The sequence below is a fragment of the Nelumbo nucifera genome, chromosome 8, assembly GCF_055504915.1.
Source record: "Nelumbo nucifera cultivar China Antique chromosome 8, China Antique-T2T, whole genome shotgun sequence".
NCBI classification, from domain to species: Eukaryota; Viridiplantae; Streptophyta; class Magnoliopsida; order Proteales; family Nelumbonaceae; genus Nelumbo; species Nelumbo nucifera.
The window spans coordinates 14216751-14234642 of NC_142656.1; the positions used below are offsets into that span (position 1 = coordinate 14216751).

The window sequence follows — 17892 nt, forward strand, 5'->3', positions numbered from 1 at the left end:
AAGATCTAACAATGGAAACACTGATAGTTTAATACCCATGGGCCATGCTCAGGTTATTTATAATTGATACAACATCACAAAACTATTCTCCATCAATTCGATAAAATATAGTGACTAGGAATTAATTTTCCATTTGTCACTTGCCTACAAAATTTTCTCGTTAGTTGCTGTTTACCCACTAAAAAATTATAAAAAGCAAATAATTAACAACAAAGCAAATACTATTCAGGTCTTAACACACTTCACATTTCACTATACTATACTAACTTCTTTCTTTTCTTTTTTTGGGTGAAGATACTAATTTCATTTAGTCTGTCCCTTTGACGACCCCTTCTTTGAAAATCCTTTCTTTGATGATTTCTTATGAGCTGCCTTTTTTGGTTTCAATTTGCTTGAGGTCGAAGAAAATTTCCCTTGCTGATTCTTTCGCTTCTTCTCTTTCTTCACATTGAACATCGTAACAGCCTATTTTGTAAAAAAAAAAAACACCACACAATATTGCAGATAAGCAAAATATAAAAGAAGAATGGAAATGAGCAGGAATTAGGGGCTAATAACCTTAGAAGAAAATAAAGAACAGGAGTAGGAAATAAGAACCTGGCATATAACAAGGTAAATGCCTAAATGGTTGCTCACCTTATTAACATCCAGTATCTCATGAGAGTGCTTGGACAGTAGCTTGCTCAGAACTTTGTCAGTCTGCTGCTTCTCTTGTGAGCCCATTCCTGTTCCTTCCACAACAGGGAGGAACTGCAGGGAAACAAAGGGAAGAAATAAATAATTGTCATCCTCAATATCTCTTTTACCATAGACAAAAATGGCAGTTTGGATGGAATCCTAAATAAATACAAACCTTACGATACTTCCCAGGATGTTTTGCAGGTTTTTCACCTGGCAACTTCTTGTCAAACTTTCCACCACTAGCTGTTGATGTTGCTGCCATTCCAGCTACATTCCCTAGCTCATCTTTAGTAACTTTCTTTGGAGCACTTTGGGTTCCTGTTATGGGCAATGCTGTTGCAGCAAGTTGAACATGGCTGCAACAAATATTTTCTCAGGTCTTCTAAATAGTTAAGTAATTGAATACTGCTACTACAATACACATAAAGAAAAAGAATTAGTTTATGAGGAAATGAACGGGTGACATAGGCAAGACCTACAAGAATAGACCTAAAGGAGTTTTTAGTCAAACTCCAGATGGAATTAATTATGTGGCAATTATATGGCTTTGCTATTGGTAGAAATAAAATCGTTATATAAACCTTTTTGTTAGTATTTATTAATAGGGTTTGAAGTAGTCATAACAGGGCAATTGTAAAGCATATAAACCAGCATATTTTGTTCTCTAGAAACACTTTATGCTCATGTTTTATTATTATTATTAATAAAATACTTAATTATTCATAAAAAAATTATGCTCATGTTTTTCCTTATATTTTTTCTCGAGGTTTTAGAAAAAGATGTGTTGGAAAAATTGTTCCCTAGGGTTTCTCTTGCTTAAATTTCCTGCAGCAGGGTGCTAGCTGGATGGTCTAATAGAAAGTCAGAAACCTCCCCTGTTATATGTCAACAGGCTTACCCTGATTGAAAAATTCCTGTCTCGATATTTACTGAATAGTCAATTTAAATACATTTTTTTAGTAGGACCAAAACATAATGGTCAAGATATTTCATTTATAAAATATGAATAATCAAGATTTCTCATGTTCACAGGGAAGGCAATAGGACTACAATTTAAATACATTTTTTTAGTAGGACCAAAACATAATGGTCAAGATATTTCATTTATAAAATATGAATAATCAAGATTTCTCATGTTCACAGGGAAGGCAATAGGGCTACAGTTTTTAGCATCCCTGGACCATTGCGGAAGTCAGGAAGGAAACTTTCCACCAGGATCATCTGGGAGGACATAATCACATAACTGACATAAGGAGGTCTAACTGTCAGCTTCTACAGCCTGTTTGTTTCCTGTCTATTTCCAGTAAAAGGGATTTTTTTGATAAGTCAGAAAGGAGGTTTTCTATTAGTAACTTGCAAAGTAGAGACCACTCTATCCTAAACCTCGTGATATCCTTTTTTAGATATTTGTGGGTGCAATGTTATGTAAATTAACAGATAATATATGCACCATATGCCTTGAATCAAAGGTGAAAAGACGAAACCTTGGCAATGCACCAACTTTAACAGCTTGTTTCAGGTTCTGTAACCGGTTCTTTTCCTGTTTTTCAACTCGCTTCTTCTTTTCTTCTTTTCTCTTGGCAAATGGATCTTCTCCTGGCTCTGCAGAAATGCCACACCATCTCAGAGAAAGATTAATCAACTTACCATATAATATATTGGATTTGTTTCAAAAATTCCAAGCTGATAAAATTTAGAACATTGTGAAATTTATTTCTGCTTACAATAAAAAAATAAATAATTCATATATCTTACATGTTTCTCCATAGAATGGAAAGTGATATAGATGATGCTTAGTTGTAGAGAATTTGGTAATACATCACCTTAACACAACTTTGGGGGGGGGGGGGGGGGGGGGGGTTATGATCCACTCATTGATCAACTTGGCTAAGTTCATTGAATTCATATATTTCCTGACAGAAAATTTCTAAAATGTCTTAACACCCGGGCAAAAGAAAAGGTTTGAATGTGTACCGACTCTGGTCTATTCTTTAATGTGACTAGGGGTGTACAAATTGGCCGGTCCGGTTAGAACCGATGACCTAACCAACTATTCGGTTTGACCATCTCTCCCAACCAAACTAGAGTTTAGAACTGAACCGATCCTAATCGAATTCAATTCGGTTCAGTTTTAATAATTAAATGAACAATTAGTTATTAGTCTAGGTTCTAACAATTAGTCTAGGTTTTAATGAACAACACTACACTCATTTAATGACCAATTAATTAATAACTAATTATTAAAACAAGTATACCCATTCTTCACAAACAATTAATGAATAATTAATAATTAGTCTAGGTTTTAATAATTTAGTTGTTTAGAGTCTCCGAACAATTTAATTAACTATTATTAATTAAAAATCTAGAATGGGCCTAGAGCACAATGGAGACTTGCGAATCGGCCATTGGAAAAGATAACAATTATTAATTAATAAGTATAAAGTATTAAATAGAATATTATATATTTAATAAACTTAATTAGATACAACCGCTAGTTCGGTTTTTGGTTCGGTTCGTTGAAAATCTCAACCAAACCGAACTGAAACCAAAAACCAAAAGCCGAATTTTTAAAGAAACAAAAACCGAACCAAACCGACACTCGAATTAACCAAATCGAACTAATTTTTTCGATTCAGTTCGGTTCAGTTTTCAGTTTATCATCCAAATTTGAACACCCCTAAATGTGACCTTTTAACATATCCTTTTTATGTCATGTGAAAGGAAAAGTTTGCATTTTCATAATTCTAGTGTATGTAGTTTGGAGTTTGCATTTTCATAATTACTACTTTTTTTTTAACTGCTTGCTGCATTTACAAGTTCCTCTCTTTTTTTGTTGTTTAACATTTGACATTAAAATAAAATCAACAAAACCTCCAATTATTAGGTTGGGATGATATGACAGAGTTTGGAGATTTGATGCTTACAATTTAGTTACTTCCAATAACAATTGCAAAATTTTAGTTATTCCTAATAACCTCTCAAGTAAAATAAACTCTTAGTTAGATCCTTCCAATCATTAAAATTCAATACTGGAATTTGTGCCTTTTTGAACAAGGGAATAATGGGAAGGTAACATTTTTACCATCAGTCATCTTGGTCTCAATGATAGGTACATCTTTGTCATCATTTACGCGATCATAGCCATATCGACGCTTCCAAGTACCAGTTTGTTCATCATATACAATCTTGTCTTTCTTGCGCTTCTTTATACCTGGAAAAAATATTAACATGCAGTACCATAAAAAACATTGGAATTTTGCTAAGGAACCTGGAAGAAAACCTGAAACACAAAAGAAAGAAAAAGGAGAGAAGAGGAAAACGTGGTCTAGGAATCAGAAATGTTTATATATCATTGATGTGAGTAATATGACAGAATACACAGGTTACATAATTTGACATTAATAACAGATACCAGTTTTAGCTCTGGATTCAATTCAAATCTCTCAATCTTGACATAATTGATTCCCTAACTTAAGAAGTAAATTTTATAATGAAATACTGAAGCTGCCTGTATGACAGAATATAAAAATAGTTGAGATGACTAACCTTTCTTTTGGGCAAATAGTTCCCACTTTGTAGGGGGCTTAGGCTTTGGAAGCTGAAAAACATCACCAAATTAAGATGAGAAATGAAGAATCTGTGCCTAACATATATAAGTAGAAAATGCTGTAATGCATCCAGGAAAAAAGAAAAAAAACAAAAACAAAAATGCACAACCAAGGAAAAAATGCAGTCTACAGATGTTGGAGTAACTGGCTTTCCAAGTAGGGTTGTCAATAAGCTGAGACCAAGTTTGAGTTGGCAAGCAACTTTGTAGGCAAACAAGTCTGAACAGAGCTAGGGTGGGCTTGATCCACTCAGTCTCAGACCACCTGATTAACTTATCGGTGCACAAATGTCAAAGCACTGTACAAGATATTTAACTTAAAGGACCTCTTCTCTTCTTTATTCTATCTCTTTGTACAAAAAAGAGGTTGTTTCATAATTTCTATCCTCTGCAATTCCTCTGGCTCTGGGTTCTGTAGACGGTTAAGGGAGGAGGAGATTGATTGCTTATCTAGTTTGCTTTGTCTCCTGAACAAGGTTTGCTTCTCCGAGAAAGACAAACGGTTTTGGACTCCCAGGCCCACAGGGACATTCTCTTGTGCTTTTTTCTTTAAGTCCCTCTGCCAGTTTCCTTCTCAGCAGTCTTTCCCTATTAAGGAAAGTTTGGTGCAGGCCTGTTCCCCCTAAGATTATAACCTTTTGGTGGGAAGTGTTTTATGGGAAAATAAACATTTTGGATGGCTTACAAAAGAGAAGACCGTTCCTTTGTATTTCACGTAACTGGTGTATCCTTTGTAGGTTTCATGGTGAGGATTGCTACCACTTACTAATTTCCTGCTCTTTTGCTGTAGTGTTATGGGAATTTTTTCTTGATGTTTGGGTGCAAGTGGAATTTACCAATTGCCAGTAGAAGTAAGCATGCTCTTTAACCCTTCTACCTCCACCTGGCCTACAAAGGATTATGTGGAGATGTGCCAGAGCAGCTCTGATTTGGACAATTTGGGAAGAAAGAAATGCTACAATCTTCCAACAGGAGAGAAGCCAAGAATTGAAGGAGTATGTGTTGATTAGAGTAATTTACTGGTTAAAGACTTTGGAGTTATTCCACCATTTCTCCTTTAATGATATATGGAGGAATTGGTCACCAGTAGCAGGATGTTCATAAAGAATAGGGTAATGGCAAGTTGGGCACCCCTCCTAAAGATTCTTTAAAGCTGAATTTTGATGGGAGTAGTCGAGGCAACCCTGATCCCTCTGGAATGGGAGGGGTTTTGAGAAATGAGTTTGGAGATGTTGTACTTCTTTATTCGGGTCCTCTTGGAAGTTGGAATTGGGGACTCTATTAGGGCAGAATTACTAGCTGCCTTACAAGGAGTGCAGTTTGCTTATCAATTAGGTGTGAGCAACTACTGATTGAAGGGGATTTCAAGGTGGTGGTGATGTGGTTGAAGAGACCAGAAGCTGTTGTGTGGTGTTACAAGAATGAAATCAAGAAATTTAAATGGCTGACACAAAACATGTCTATAAGAATGCAGTGGGTGAGGAGATCAGCAAATGCATTGGCTGGTTGTTTAGCCAAGCAAGGGGCAAGTAGGGAACAATTGTATTGGGCCAATCAATTTGTACTCTGTTAGGAGAAGCCGCAGCTTGCACCTCTCTAAGGGATATTTCTATCAGTTTGAACCTCTGAATTAATAAAATTTTCTTTAATTAGAAAAAACAAAGAACTTAGATATTATGCTTCTGGCATGGTCACTTGTTCTAACATAATTATTAATGAGTATTGCAAGTGCCACAGACTATGGCCATAATAGGCCTTTAAATTACAGAACGAAAATTCCTAAGATGGGGTAAATAGACCAAGATGGTCTGGGCATGTGCATAGAGGACCACCTACTGCATTATTAGGGAGTCATCCTATACCATCTGTAGTTCTAGAGGAGTTAGGAAAAGACTGAAAAAGAACATTGGAATGCGGTAGTGAAAATGAAATATATATTTTTTTGATAGAAGTGAAAATTGATTTAAGGCCCCACGATTTAGCAAAGGACATGGAAGTGTGGAACTTGACAGAAATCAGAATAAGATGGTAAAATGGGATTCAGGTAGCCATCCTCATATGTTGGGAAAAGATTTAGTTGTTTTTCTTCGGGGGAGGGGGGGGGGCTAATTTGAAGCTTTACTATTAAAACTGTGGGTCATATGATTCAGAAATATGCTGGAAACTCACCAGTACACCTACCAAAAGCCAATGATTATGAGTTATCTTGCTTCGGCTTATACCAGTGTTACCTGAACCCGTCCTAAAGATTTACAAAAAAATATCAAAAAAGAATCCTTTCTAATATGTTCAAGTCCACTTTGAACATTTCAATTTTACCACAAATTCTGTCCATGACATCTTGCTCGTTTCATGCCATTTCTGTGTATCATTTTTACAATAATTAACAATTTATATCCTATGTTACATGAGCATTTTAAAATAGGTGCTGCACTCAAGTCAAATACATGTGGACACCAATAGTAACACAACACTAATGGGGGCCCTTCTCTTTGTCAAACCTGTAATATGCAACTAACAAACCTTACAAATATTAGGGCAAAATTTGGACACCAGTGGTTAATTTATTAGACTTTATAACTTAGTATTATAAATCTTTGTTTTCTTTATGATCGTTACACTGATTTATGCATCTATGTTAATGTTTTTCCTTTTTAACAACTATCCCATTTTTTATAAAGGACCATTACAATATTTGTCCCAGCTATCCAGGGTCATGGGAGGGGTGCATTGAATATGGTCCTGACCTTTGGCGTTTTTTTTGGACAAAGTGGCCATTTTTGCACTCAAACTACATTTTCATGTTTGTCAGTCCAGCATTTCACTGTTGCACCGAATCCAAACATTGGCCTCTTTTCCTCCTTTTTTTTTCAGGCACCTTGTATCCAAAAAAGGTTGCCCCTAGCATCTATAATGTGACCCCCAATCAAGTAGCATCACTTCAGGAAAATGTCTCTCTGGATAAGGTAGAGATTAGATGATTTTTTTTCCTGAGAAAAGGTAAAGTATAATCTTATGTTGAGATTCGGTGATGATTAATGGCGGTTTTCTACCAATCAAACAAAAAAATAATAGATATTCTTTTCTTGAAGGAGGTGGCATCAGCCAACTACATATTCTTTCATTGCATATAACAGATTCTTAAGGTCTTTTTTTCCACATATTAGGATTTTGGAATCAACTAGTTTTTTCTGAATCTATAATGGGTTTATTAGTCAATTGGAATCTGTAAGTTTTCCCCAAAAAAGGAGAGGACCGAGAGGTGTGTATAAAATATTCCATCATTCATAAGAATTTAATTTGAATGAAAATCTAGAATTTTTAAAATGCTTACAGCCTGGAGCAAGTACTGTTGATGAGAAGAACAAAGGGACATGCATTCTCTTGGATTGGGATAGATAAATTATTCAGGGGTTCCCTTGGGTCTTCTATTTTTGGGGCCGTACTAGATTTCTTTTAAACAAAATCCCCATTACTCCTTTTGGGAGCTCAATCCTATTTCAGTGTATGGCATCTTGTTGTACATGGGCATGCTTATGTACCTGTGCATAATATCATTTTCTGAATGCTAATGCATAAATAAATAAATGCATCCAAGGAGAGAAGTCTCTGAAGCAAAACAGACTAAATGGATTAGGTTTAAATATTACATCATGGATAAAATTCAAGGAAAGAAAGAAGGGAAAAGAGAAGGGAGAATAAGTTATCAAAAAAGAAAGAAGGGAGAACAAAAATCAAAGGGAAAGGAACAAAAAAAGGAAAAGAAGGCTTACATGCTTTTCCCTAGGCAACCTTGTTGTAGGTGGAGGCAATTGAACAATAGGTCCATCACGGTCTTCTGTTGAAGGTAAGTTGAAAAGGACATCTGCAATCGCTTGGACCAACTCAGTACCTTTTTGTAGACATTCCTTCACTAGCTCTCCCCTAGATAAACAGAAAAATAATAGCAATAATACAATAAGTTTCTCCTAACAAAAGTATTACAGTGGAAGGATTTCAGAACAACGAGTATTTTACAACAATAAAAGAACCTAGACTTGATTAAGATCTAGCAGTCAAGATTATTATGCTTAAAGTTATTGGTGGTTACTTAGATGGAAATTCTCTACTTTCATCTTGCAATTATTGTTGTGGAGTTAACTTTCAAATCTGTTAAGAAAATCCCTACTTAGAGTACAAAATGCCTAGTAAGAATTTTATTTTGGACCATTACAAGCAAAATGGTTCAATGCCTCGATGGGCTAATAACTTGGAAAAATCATACTTTCCTAGTCTTTTATGTGTTATATTTATAAGGTATTAAGTTTTACTCCACATGTAATGAGGATTTTATATTTCAATCAAGTTGTACACCTCAGCTGACTCATCTTCCTATTTCAGTTCTATACATCAATTTTTCCACCACAATTCATCTCAGTCATGTTAGTTCTTCCATAATAAAATTAATAAACATAGGATTGTACTAGGTCTCTAGTATAACCACACAGCCAATAAAAAAACAGTAAAATAGTTTGGAGAGGTTTTGAATCCTCTCTAAGGTACCCTTGCCTTGGACATTCTTCAAAAGGTGACAGAAAATAGCAATACCATGGCTTTGCCTAGTTGCTATTAACTCATTTCCTGTTCCGTGCAACCCATATCAAACTTAAGGATACCATCAAACCTAATTGTTTTTTCTTTTTTTTTTTTAATCAGCAACACATAATTGATCTCCATCAAACATAATTACAGAACTAGTAATACTTATTCAGTTCAAAAACACTGGCATATACTAGCTTCCAGTTATCTCTATCAACTAGATATCTTGCATGTGCATAACGTAATCTCTACAAACAACAAACCACTGCCCCAATACTAGTAAATATTTGCATTGGAATTTATTGGTCGAATGGCGAGGCTTTCTACTCAAGCCGATATCTACTTTGGAAGTGTTTAGGCTATAAGACTGAATGAATAGCAATAAAAAAGAGACCCTGAAACTTGAAACAAACTCTCATCATTGCAAAATCGAATCCCCCCCCCCCCACCAAAGAAAGACCAAGAAACTCAGGAAAAGAACACCTAAGCTATATAGTAAGGCAAAGGAAATAACTCCCTCCTGAAAATAATAACTATTTAGAAAAATCAATAAATACAGAAGTTCGAAAGGAAGACTCAGAAACCAAACCGGGTATAACCTATGTCAAAGAATTGCAAACAAATACCAAAAAGTACAAATACACAAGAATAACCAGGGTAGGAGAACGAAACACACGCATGATGGAAAATAGTAGCTTTTAAAGGAAAAACCCTAAACCCTGACCTTTCGGAGGGAACAGAAGGGAAGTGATGATGGCGGTCGTACGCCATTAGATTCCCAAGGTCGATCTGAACCATCTGGTACTTCTGCTCCTGCAGCTCCATCCTTTGCAAGCTCTACCGCTATCTCCCTCTCCCCAGCTGGGAATCCAAAAGAAGAGCGCCGACGCTGTTACAGTTGTTAAATAGGTTTGCGAGGTTGAAGCGCAGATGACCTGTTGGCAATAACCCAGATAACTCGGTAAGCCTCGCAGTCTGAGTATCCGAGTTCTCACTTAAAAAGGTTCAGATAACTCGGTATGCCACCCGGTCGAATTAACTCGATGCGATCCGATAATCGTGTTTACTCCCGAGTTGGCAGGTGATCCGAACTCCTTTCGTTTAAGATTGTAAATGTAGAGTCGAAGCAAATTTGTACTCGAGTTCAATTTTGCCATTTTTGTTAAGAATACGTTTTCTGTGCTTAGAATGAAGGTAAATTTGCTTTTTTTTTTTCTCAATATTAGAGCAAAATTTACTTTAGTTGCATTTGGTAAGAACGCAAAAGGTATATGCAAATTTGACAAAAAAGTGCAAATTTGGTTCAGCTGAGCATTGATAAGCAATGTTTTAAAAACGACCCGGAGGCCAAACTGTTTTTGCCTCACGGGTCACCAGTTTAACTATCCGGATCGCACGGGTCAGACAGTCCCACATGAACTTAAGGTATATATATTTATATAAATACATACATGCGTACAGTATATATATATATATTATCAATAAATAATATATAATTATGTTTTAGATATATTATATGTATTTTTTATATTTAATTTATGCTTTTGATTCAGTTTTTAATTTTATTATTTATAAAATATTAAAAATTGCAATTTGAGGCCAAAAAGGGTTTTTCCCGCAAATATAACAGGGTACCTTGGGACGCATAGATCTCAAAAGTTACCCCAAAGAAAAATCACCCCAATCGAATATCATAGTGCAAAGTTATGTCCTCCGAAAATTTGCATGCATTGAGTGTGCAACCCATGACTTGGTGATCGAGTCAAATGGGTCAACGATTGAACCAGTTGGGTTGGACAATTCTTGACCAAGTCAATGGGTTTTTACTGCGCTGATGGGTTTTGACTTAATTGGACCCAAAATCCTGGCTAGGTGATGATTCGAATAGTTCAACTAACCGGGTCAATAACAGGTTGAAAACACTGTTGATAAGCTTTATCTTGTGTTTGGTTGTAATGGACAGAAATACAAATTTCAAGATTGCAATCTACCTTCTTACATGCAAATTTTGTATTGCTTGCTTAGCTCTACTTTGATAGAATCCCCCTCTTTTTGCTAGTATTATTATTTTTTATTTATGTAGAAAAGGTTCTATATATAAAATAAAATTAAAAATATCATATTAAAAATATATACTGTGATAAAAAGTAAAAATATAAAATTTGTCTATGAAATAAGTACATTATATAAAAAATTAAAAACAATTCAGTTTGGATAAAGAAGGTTATAACCATGAAACAGAATCCCCCTCCTTTCTTTCATATCCATATGGATATTTATCTTGATTTTAGTGCATATTATAAAAGTTAAATGCAACACCCTCGCATTAGTGTTAAAGAAATCATACTTCCCAATCTCAATTTTGAGAATTCTATTTTACCTACTTTACTAGAGAAATAAACAGTTAAGCACAACTAGCAGTTAACTTGATCAACAAGGGAATGAAGAGATGCATAAAAAGTAGAAAGTAAATTAGTAACAATAAAGAAAGTTGCTTTATGGGTCTTGGCTAAACATTGATGGTAGTCTTAGAAATTGTTGTTATGATCCTTGAATGGTCAGTTCATCACGCACACACCTTCCTCAATGTAAACTAATGGTAATGTTCTCCAACCATTCAATCATCAAATCTCAATTGCCATAAGTTGCCAATCTTCTTGTTATTTACTCGTTTTGCAAATTCTTAGTCTTATTCAGTCCAAACTCCAAAGTAATCAGTGCAAGATAAGATAATAAACATTTTGGTTACAGATCTTTCCTGATGCTGATGCTTTGGAAGCCAATTACCCATATCAAACATATGTTAAGGTGTAATTAAGACCCTGTTTGGCATGTCTTTCTGTACCGTCTTTTGGTTGTTTATAAGCCGGGCAGACCAAGCAGTGGTTTTTTTCTGTTTGGTTTGTAATAGATTTATCTGCCAAAAGTTGGTGCACCGAAAAGACACAAGAAGCCCATTTTGGGCTGATTTTGGAAAGCTCCAAATGGAGTTTTTTGTGTCTTTCTCGCTTTATTCTCGTGCGGAAAGACACAAAAAGATGCACAGAAAGACATGTGGTAGCCAAACTAGCTTCGGGCTGCTTAGATCTTCATGCAAAAGCTCAATGTGTCTTTTAATTGTCAGAGCTACCAGAAGATCTTCCCAAAAAAACTTGCCAAACAGCCCCTAAGTCAAATATGAACCATCTACATATAGTGTTGATTCCAATTATATATTCGAGAACAAACAAATGTGGTATAAATGAAATGGAAAAAACTTATAGATTGGGTGAAAGTAATAAAGAGTGATTTAAGTGTTCATAATTTAACAATAGATATGACAACGACATTTAGGGGGCGTTTCTACTTTTAGATTTTGAGAGGGAGGAAAGTTGGTCAATGGGATTTTGGTTCCCATTGACCAAGAATCTCATATTCTTTTTTCAGCTTTATGTGGGGACTAGGGAAAGTTTATTTTCTTAGGTATCGTTTACCCAAGAAATTGAAACCCATCTTCTAGGTGGGTAAATAATTTTTCCACATAAGGGGAAAGTTACCAACACTTGAATGGGACAAAAATGCCCCTTTTAATAATGGATTTCTATGGCTAAAATGGCCATTGCCTTACTTACATTGGAAATAAAAGAACATGGGTAAATATACTTACCCGAGTAAGTGTTTCCCAAGAAAAATTTACCCAAATAATTGTATTTTACTTGGATAAGTAACTTACCGAAAAGCGAACGGGGCCTTAATGGAATGGCAAAAGAAGATTTATATAGCTGACCCCATATAATTGGGACAAGGCTATGATGATGATGAAATGAATGCATTGATTTTTTTTCCTTTTGACCATGGAAATAATTTTATGTTTGTTAAGCAAACAAGTTGCTCTGGTGATAATACTAGGATAGACTTGGCACTGGTCCTCCACTACCCACTTTTCCTTGTGTTTGGTTTGATGAAAAATAAGGGAGAAACAGAAAGTTGATATGTAGTTTGTTTAAACTTGTGTTGTTGTGCACCTAATGAAGTTTGTTTGAGCAATAGAACATGTGTGACTATCATGGTTTTGAAAACTGGATCTGATCAAACAATCGGACTGTTAACCCAAAAACCTTCCAGGCAATAGGTTCCATTTCACCCTAAAACCGTTCTTGGGCCAAAAACCATTGCCTTGGTCAGCAACCCGCTGACCCGGGGGGGTTAAACCATCGATTCATCAACTTGGACAACGGTTTTTGGCAGTTTTTATTTTAATTGTTTTTTAAATTTTTATTTTTTTTAATCAGAATGCACCATCTATTTGGACCAGACAATTGGACCATTTGACCCAGAAATTGGTGGCCAAAACAGTTTCGTATCCAATCCTTGGTGACTATGATCCATTTTTTAACACTGCTGCTGTAGGAGGCAGGGGTGGAGTTGAAGCACGTATATGTTCAGGTAGATGCTTGCTCCAAGAACCCAACCCATTTCTTTTCTATCCCCTGTGTATTATAAGTTACAGTTGCATCTTACCGGAATCATCATTTGAAGGAAATGTAATCAGGTTTATAAGATGAAAAAAAATAAAGCAGCACTTAAATCTAATCCCTTAATAATGTATTTGTTTTGATAGAAAATAATAGAGAAACAGAAAAATGAGGGAAAGTTCTTATAGCTAAAGGTTCTCCTTTAAGTATTATATACATTAGTTAATAAATTGTTTAACCTAATCTGAAGGGTCATTATACTACATTCAGGGTCCATTTGGTTCGTAGTTGGAGTTGGAATCGAAATCGGAATCAAAATCCTCTGGAATCAGAATCGGAATGGTCCATTCCCATAATCTGTTTGGTTCAGACAGGAATAGGAATGTGATTTCATTCCCAAGGGAGAGGCTGGGAATGGCCATTCCCTCAAATGGGGGAATGCCATTCCAGCAGGTTGGCCCAACCAAAGAGTTGGAATTGGAATAGCCCATTCCGATTATGATTCCAGACTCCTATTCTTGCAAACCAATTGGACCCTTAGATATGCATTACTTTTCATTAAGAGCTATTGCTATCTGTTTTGGGTCCTATCACTGAAATTGACACACAAAAAACAAATACTTAAATTGTATAATCTGTTTGCCTATGCAGTCAGAACTACATTATTGTACTATTTGTCTTCCAAAGAGAAGGGTTGGAAGTAGGGATGGCAGTTTTCTCCGTCTCTGTCAGGTATCCGATTTCCCTGATCTGATAGGATCAGGGATGAAGATTGCCTTGGCGGGGACAGGATAGGGAGTGAATTCTCCACCCCACCCTGACCCAGATTATATATATTAAATATATACATATATAATATTAGGGAAAATCTATGATGTGGAAAAGATATGGTATGGGAAGAGTTTTGGCCAATCAAAACCCATCCATGAATTTGATAACTAATTGGCTACCACGTTTATCATTCCAGTTGACTAGTCTGAAGTTTTTCAGATATCATATCTTTTCTATATCATAGTTGAATTTTATATCAAAATATATTTAAAATGTTTATACATTTTAAAAATAATTTTAATTTAAAAATTTTGAGAATTTAGGTCCTTGCCTAGGTCTCCACTAGGGATCAGAGATAGGAGGGTAATTTTTATCCCCCACAGGGAATGGGTTTGGGGATAGGGGTATGTTTGAAAGTTGGGATAGGGGATGGAGAATATAATCCTTGCCCGGAACCTACCCATTTGCCATTCCTAGTGGAATGTGCATCTTGGACCATGCGCCATGTGTGGAATCAGAGCCGTTGGATACTACACGTGGCTGAGCCGATTATATCACCAATGCCACACACCCATTGTGGGCCCACAAACCGACCAAATGCACATGACATTGCCTCTCATAGGTTCAACAGATAGACCAGGTTAAGGTACAACTCTCTGGTTCACCCATGGATCTCTTCACTATTCAGATCGACCACTTACTGAGCTCCTTAACTCGTCTTTATTTCTAGCTCAACTGACTTGAGCATCGGAAGATCCACCCTCGGAGCAGTACGTCGAGGCCCTTAACTTCTAATGTGGTTATTGTAGGTCGCCTAAGCTGAGCATTGTATCAATACTCCCATACGGCCATACTAACATCAGCTACTAGTCGTGACCCCTTTGATCCTCTTACTGCTGTTCTATCCGTTTTCCAAATTTGAGCAGCAAACATGTTAAATTGCCCATCCAAGACTGGAAAGAAAGTTTATGGAAATCAAGAAATTAGGACAGAGGGAGAATATGCTTCTTTTGAAGAAAACTTCAATTTTCTATAGGAAATTAAACTCATGGCTAGGATATATATGCTTCTTTTGAAGAGGATTCTTGGCCCTAAGGCTATGTTTGGTTTGAAGGAAAATGTAGGGAAAAGAATGGAAAGGTAAAGAAACCTTTACAAACCTTGTATTAGTTTCCCTGTCTTTCCCTTCCTTTTCCTTCAAACCAAACATAACCCAAGTGTTGATGTGCATTGAAGGTGGCCCCATCCCATCCATTGGGCACTCAGAGATAACCCATGGGCAGCTAAACCTAACAAGGTTCAAGATTTGGTTTGGGTCTCTAGTTGCTCACTATCAATACTTCAATAAAGTGGAAAATTGGGTGGGTACCCAGTCAACTAAAATGATTGGGCATGAGAAGGGTGTATGATCACACAATGTTGAGATGGCATGGGGATCCTTTACGCGGTCAAAAAGCAAAACTATGATGAGTTTGGTGAGTGTGTGTTAATTAATGGTATGGGGTTGGGGTCAATCATCCAAACTCATCTTAACCTCATTTACACTTATAAAACAACATCACTTCAATCGATAATCAATTAAAGTATCTCTACATTGTATAAACTACGTTATCTTTTTTTACCCATGTTCTTTTATTTCTCACTTAAATAACACAATAAAAGCTCAATTTGGAAAGAGTATAAATGCAAATATGTACACTGTAAATATATACAAAATAATACAAAATTATAAGGTTTTGCACTCTACATTTTGCATTTGTACTCCTTCCAAACTCAGCCTAACTGTTTTAGTCATAAAAAATCATTATTAAAAGGGGCAATTTTGTCTCATCCAAATGAAGCATTGGCAACTTTCCCCACAAGGTGGGAAAATTATTTATCCACCTGGGATACCCAAGAAAAATAAATTTTCCATAAAATCCATATAAATCTAAAAAAAAAGGAACATAGATACCTTGGTCAATGAAAACTAAAATCCCATTGACCAATTTTCCTCCTCTCAAATGCAAAATCCAAAAACCGAATGAGCCCTAAAGCTTAAGGTTACCCTCTGACATACTTTTAAGATATCAATTCATCACAAAGGTCTTAAATTAACTGGATGGCGAGAAACCCACCAATTAGGGCATGCACACCAACAATAATCTAGATGGCCCAAGATCACTTCAGGTTCGATAACCTTATCATCATTGCTTAGCCAAAGAAGAGTTATCTTGAGGATTTTTTAAGGCTCGGTTTGGAAAGAGTAGAAATGCAAATATGTGCATACAAAATAATACAAAATATAGGGTTTTGAACTATATACATATATGTGCCATTATTCAGTTGAGAGATCTCTAATCAGTCCTCTCTTTCACCCTATAGTGATAACAGACTCTTGGAAATTGACATATGTTCAATCTGACTCCATACTGCATGTCCTTTGTGCATATATCTCTCCAATACAATTCAGGTTGCCGACGACTAGTCTAATCAGACTGTTGAACTATGTTTAATGCTTTATCGACTAAGGAGTATTGGATTATATTACGTTTGGACCATGTCGAAATGGAACGTGAAATGGATACCAAGCTCATACCTCTTGAGGGTTTAAAGTTTCAGCTTTGAAAAATATGAAAAGTGCATGTTGGTGGGAGCACCTCACTAGTCCTTTCCATTAGAGAGAGAGAGAGAGAGTTGGTTGGGGAATTCAATCCACAATCAAAGTGGGGTTGTTAGATGCATGGATGACACCATGGAAGAAAAAGATGCCTATACTCATCATCCTGTGCGTATATGCTGTTGTCTACATGTATAAATTGTAGAGCAACTGGGAATTAACAGGTTGTGTATACGAAAGATATTGTTCTTCCCTTTTTTCCTTGCATTCGTTCTTTACACTGAATGAGTATATATATACAACCCTATTCTATCTTTCCTTGTTGTACACAAACTACTCCTAAGGTAAGAATTATCCCTTGGATTAAGGGATGACTAACTACGGACATGATAAGAATTGTCCCTTGAATTAAGGGATATTCTTCTAGTTTGACAGCTCACGCCAATACTCCCCCTCACGTTGGCGCATACAAATCTTGGATGCCCAACTTACCAAGTGAGCTGTAGAAGTTTTTAATGGATACAACTTTTGTAAGTATATCTGCCAGTTGCTTTGTTCGATCATGTTGGATAGGATTATGAGAGATATCTATGGCAGCCTTGTTATCATAGAATAGGTCCATCTCATAGGTTGGGGAGAAACCGATTTCCGTCATTAATCTTCTAAGCCAGAGAAGCTCGCAAAGACCTTTAGCCATTCCCCGAAACTCAGCTTCAGCACTTGATAAGGCCACCACCTTTTGTTTTTTGCTTCTCCATGTAACAAGATTCCCCCTGACAAATGTAAAGTACCCCGAGGTGGATTTTCTATCCGAGATATTTCCAGCCCAATCTGCGTCTGTATAGCCTTCAATCTTTAGATGATTATTCTTTGAGAACATTAGTCCTTTTCCAGGTGAGGACTTCAAGTATCGAAGAATTCGCATTACAACATTCATGTGATATTCGCTTGGGCAATGCATGAACTGACTCACTACGCTGACAGTGTAAGCGATGTCTGGGCGAGTATGTGAGAGATAAATAAGTTTACCAACCAACCTTTGATATCTCTCCTTATTAGTAGGTACTTGGTCTGGGTATTCTCCAAGTTTATGGTTTTGAATAATTGGTGTGTTTGCCGGTTTGCACTCCAACTATCCTACTTCGGATAGTAAATCTAAGGTGTATTTCCGTTGAGACAGAAATATACCTTGCCTTAATCTA

General features: G+C 36.2%; 1 protein-coding gene across 1 annotated transcript; it reads right to left on the bottom strand.

Moving 5' to 3' along the window:
- Positions 1 to 6: 6 nt before the first annotated feature.
- LOC104592406 (ribosome biogenesis regulatory protein (RRS1) family protein) lies at positions 7 to 9846 on the bottom strand. Its single transcript, XM_010251766.3, has 8 exons — positions 9591 to 9846; positions 8062 to 8212; positions 4228 to 4279; positions 3764 to 3892; positions 2166 to 2283; positions 854 to 1037; positions 637 to 750; positions 7 to 465 (listed from the first exon to the last, which is right to left on the bottom strand). The coding sequence occupies exons 1-8, from the start codon at positions 9689 to 9691 to the stop codon at positions 304 to 306; spliced, it is 1011 nt and encodes a 336-aa protein (XP_010250068.1). The 5' UTR covers positions 9692 to 9846; the 3' UTR covers positions 7 to 303.
- Positions 9847 to 17892: the final 8046 nt, after the last annotated feature.